The 2,393-nt window shown below is 29.5% G+C and overlaps 2 protein-coding genes across 2 annotated transcripts in view; one reads left to right on the plus strand and one right to left on the minus strand.

The window, feature by feature from the left end:
* LOC111682136 (FMRFamide neuropeptides) overlaps window positions 1-2,393 on the plus strand; it is a 43,171-nt gene that overhangs the window by 411 nt on the left and 40,367 nt on the right. The window lies entirely within an intron of this gene.
* Window positions 1,412-2,283, minus strand: LOC111682148 (elongation of very long chain fatty acids protein 2). The gene is made up of 3 exons (XM_023444057.2): window positions 2,153-2,283; window positions 1,824-2,067; window positions 1,412-1,746 (listed from the first exon to the last, which is right to left on the minus strand). The coding sequence occupies exons 1-3, from the start codon at window positions 2,270-2,272 to the stop codon at window positions 1,424-1,426; spliced, it is 687 nt and encodes a 228-aa protein (XP_023299825.2). The 5' UTR covers window positions 2,273-2,283; the 3' UTR covers window positions 1,412-1,423.

The raw sequence follows: 2,393 nt of genomic DNA on the forward strand, positions 1-2,393 counted from the left end.
GATAGATAGATAGATAGATAGATAGATAGATAGATAGATAGATAGGTAGATAGATAGATAGATAGATAGATAGATAGATAGATAGATAGATAGATAGATCGATAGATAAATAGATAGATAGATAGATAGATAGATAGATAGATAGAGGATCCCCCCGTATGGACTTCCGATACTTTCGCAGCGACATCCAAGACGTCATGCCATCGGACGTCGACAGACTGTCAATTGCAAGCGCCCGGGAAATGTTGCATCAAATGGCGGTCACCGAGGCCATTAATGGCTACAGAAGCAACAGAGTCCTAAATGAACACCCCCTGCGATATCGGATTGTAAGAGACAATTATCCAGGCACTCTAGAACCATCATGTCACAATTAAGAGCCGACTGGTGCAGTTTCCTCAACTGCTACCGTGAACGTATCGTTCCAGGCACTTTAAATCGTTGCCCAGCCTCCCATCACAGTCCTCATGACACGGTTCATTTATGCAATTGTCCTGCTAGTTCTACAAATTTGCGCCACATAGACCTATGATTAAGACCGACTGAGGTGGCGCAGTTTCTCCAGCTACCCCTTCCACCCACAGACATAAACTCAAATAATTAAGTATCTATTATTCTAATTTCAGGAAAGAACTATCAGCCATAGTCGAACTGTCACAACAACAACTAGTCATTACATTAGCATTCAGTCTCTATTCTATAGACTCTTTTACGACTACTATCGTTTACAGCACTTATACTTGTTTTCTTTTACTATTTGAAAGTTTTGTTTATTTTTTTCCCGATTGCGTTTCCATTTTATTTATAAACATATGATTATAGATAAAATTAAAAAATCTTATTTTTGAAGATGTTCTTTTACTGCAGTATTTCATTAATAAAAATTATAAACAAGTGTGTCACATAATATTTTCTCTTAATGATATATTAAAAAAGTCGACATATAACGACCAATATAATAATGACTTTATAGAAAACAGAGCTATTGTTAAATATGATGATTCATTAAGCTTTTTAATTGCATATTTCTTGACATTACTAAAATAAATAAGAAAATTAAGTAAATTCCAACTAGTTATGTCAACAAACTGTTTAGAGTTAAATGTTTAGTTTGAAAACTATTTCCAATTTCTGTATCAGTCTAATTTTAGTCAAATTTTTTAAATATGGCTCTGGTCACCTTTAAATACCTTTTTTTATTTAATTATTCTTAATTTCAATTTTATCTACTATTTTCCATAATTTATTTATCTTATCTCCTCCAAAGGCATCATATCTTTTTCTATATTTAAATAAGAAAAAAACATTAAACATATTATTTTAGGTATTATTTTTTATTTGCCTATCTTATTTGCTAACACAAACAAATACAATATAAATATATATATATATATATATATATATAGAAAAGTAATGCAAAAAATTACTTTATTTTATTTTTTAATTTGTTTACACTTGGTTGTAAGTAGGCCTTCTTGTAAAAGTCATAAAAACCATAAAATATAACACTTACAACAATACAATAATATACTCTCAACATGAAAGGAATTTGACAATTTGTCCACATAATAGCCGCCTGAGACAATATCAAACAGAACTGTATCATTTGTATGATGGTTATGGATTTTTTAATCAGAATAAATTTCTTCATAACATCAGCACTGCAAATATTGGCGAAGAAGTAATACGTATACATGATGACATGAACCCAACTGTTCAAATAGATGGGAAATAAGGGGCCATTGCCTGGAAAGAAAATAAAACAAAAAGAATAAGAATTTTTTTGTTTTAATTTACTACAAAAGTTTGAATATTTTCCATACCTCTATAATATTTCAAAAGCATATATACTAAAGTAATAGTTGATGAATGATGAAATACATGTAAATATGTTATTTGATTTTCTTTCTTTCTCAATACAAATATAATTGTATCTAATAATTCTACTATTTTTAACCAAAATGTAAAATATGTTAATTTATCAAATAATTCACGTCCCGGTGTGTTTGCCTTGTAGTATATACATTTATTGAAATTGAATAAATCCCAGGATAATAGACTCCATATCTGTTTGAGGAAGAAAAAAATAGGATTTCATTTTATGCTTGTAATTCTATTAGTAGTGTGTGTGTGGTTTTTTAAAGCTACTTACACCATTTACTAGGTACAAACATGATGTGATTTGTACGATATTGTATATGCTCATAAATTGTTTCAAATTGAGTGGTGGTCTATTTTGCATTAATCTGAAATTAGAGAAAGAAAATTGCATGTTAAGAAAGAAGATATTGAGATAGATAGATAGATAGATAGATAGATAGATAGATAGATAGATAGATAGATAGATAGATAGATAGATAGATAGATAGATAGATAGATAGATAGATACATAG

The sequence above is a fragment of the Lucilia cuprina genome, chromosome 6 (assembly GCF_022045245.1).
Source record: "Lucilia cuprina isolate Lc7/37 chromosome 6, ASM2204524v1, whole genome shotgun sequence".
In the NCBI taxonomy this organism is placed as follows: domain Eukaryota; kingdom Metazoa; phylum Arthropoda; class Insecta; order Diptera; family Calliphoridae; genus Lucilia; species Lucilia cuprina.

What these genes read in the sequence shown, in the direction of transcription:
- LOC111682148 (XM_023444057.2), bottom strand. Translation starts at nt 2,272, where the DNA reads ATGCAATTTTCTTTCTCTAATTTCAGATTAATGCAAAATAGACCACCA. An exon ending in GTTTGTACCTAGTAAATGGT is followed by an intron (nt 2,068 to 2,152) that starts GTAAGTAGCTTT and finishes TTCCTCAAACAG; the next exon opens with ATATGGAGTCTATTATCCTG. An exon ending in GCTTTTGAAATATTATAGAG is followed by an intron (nt 1,747 to 1,823) that starts GTATGGAAAATA and finishes TTTTCTTTCCAG; the next exon opens with GCAATGGCCCCTTATTTCCC.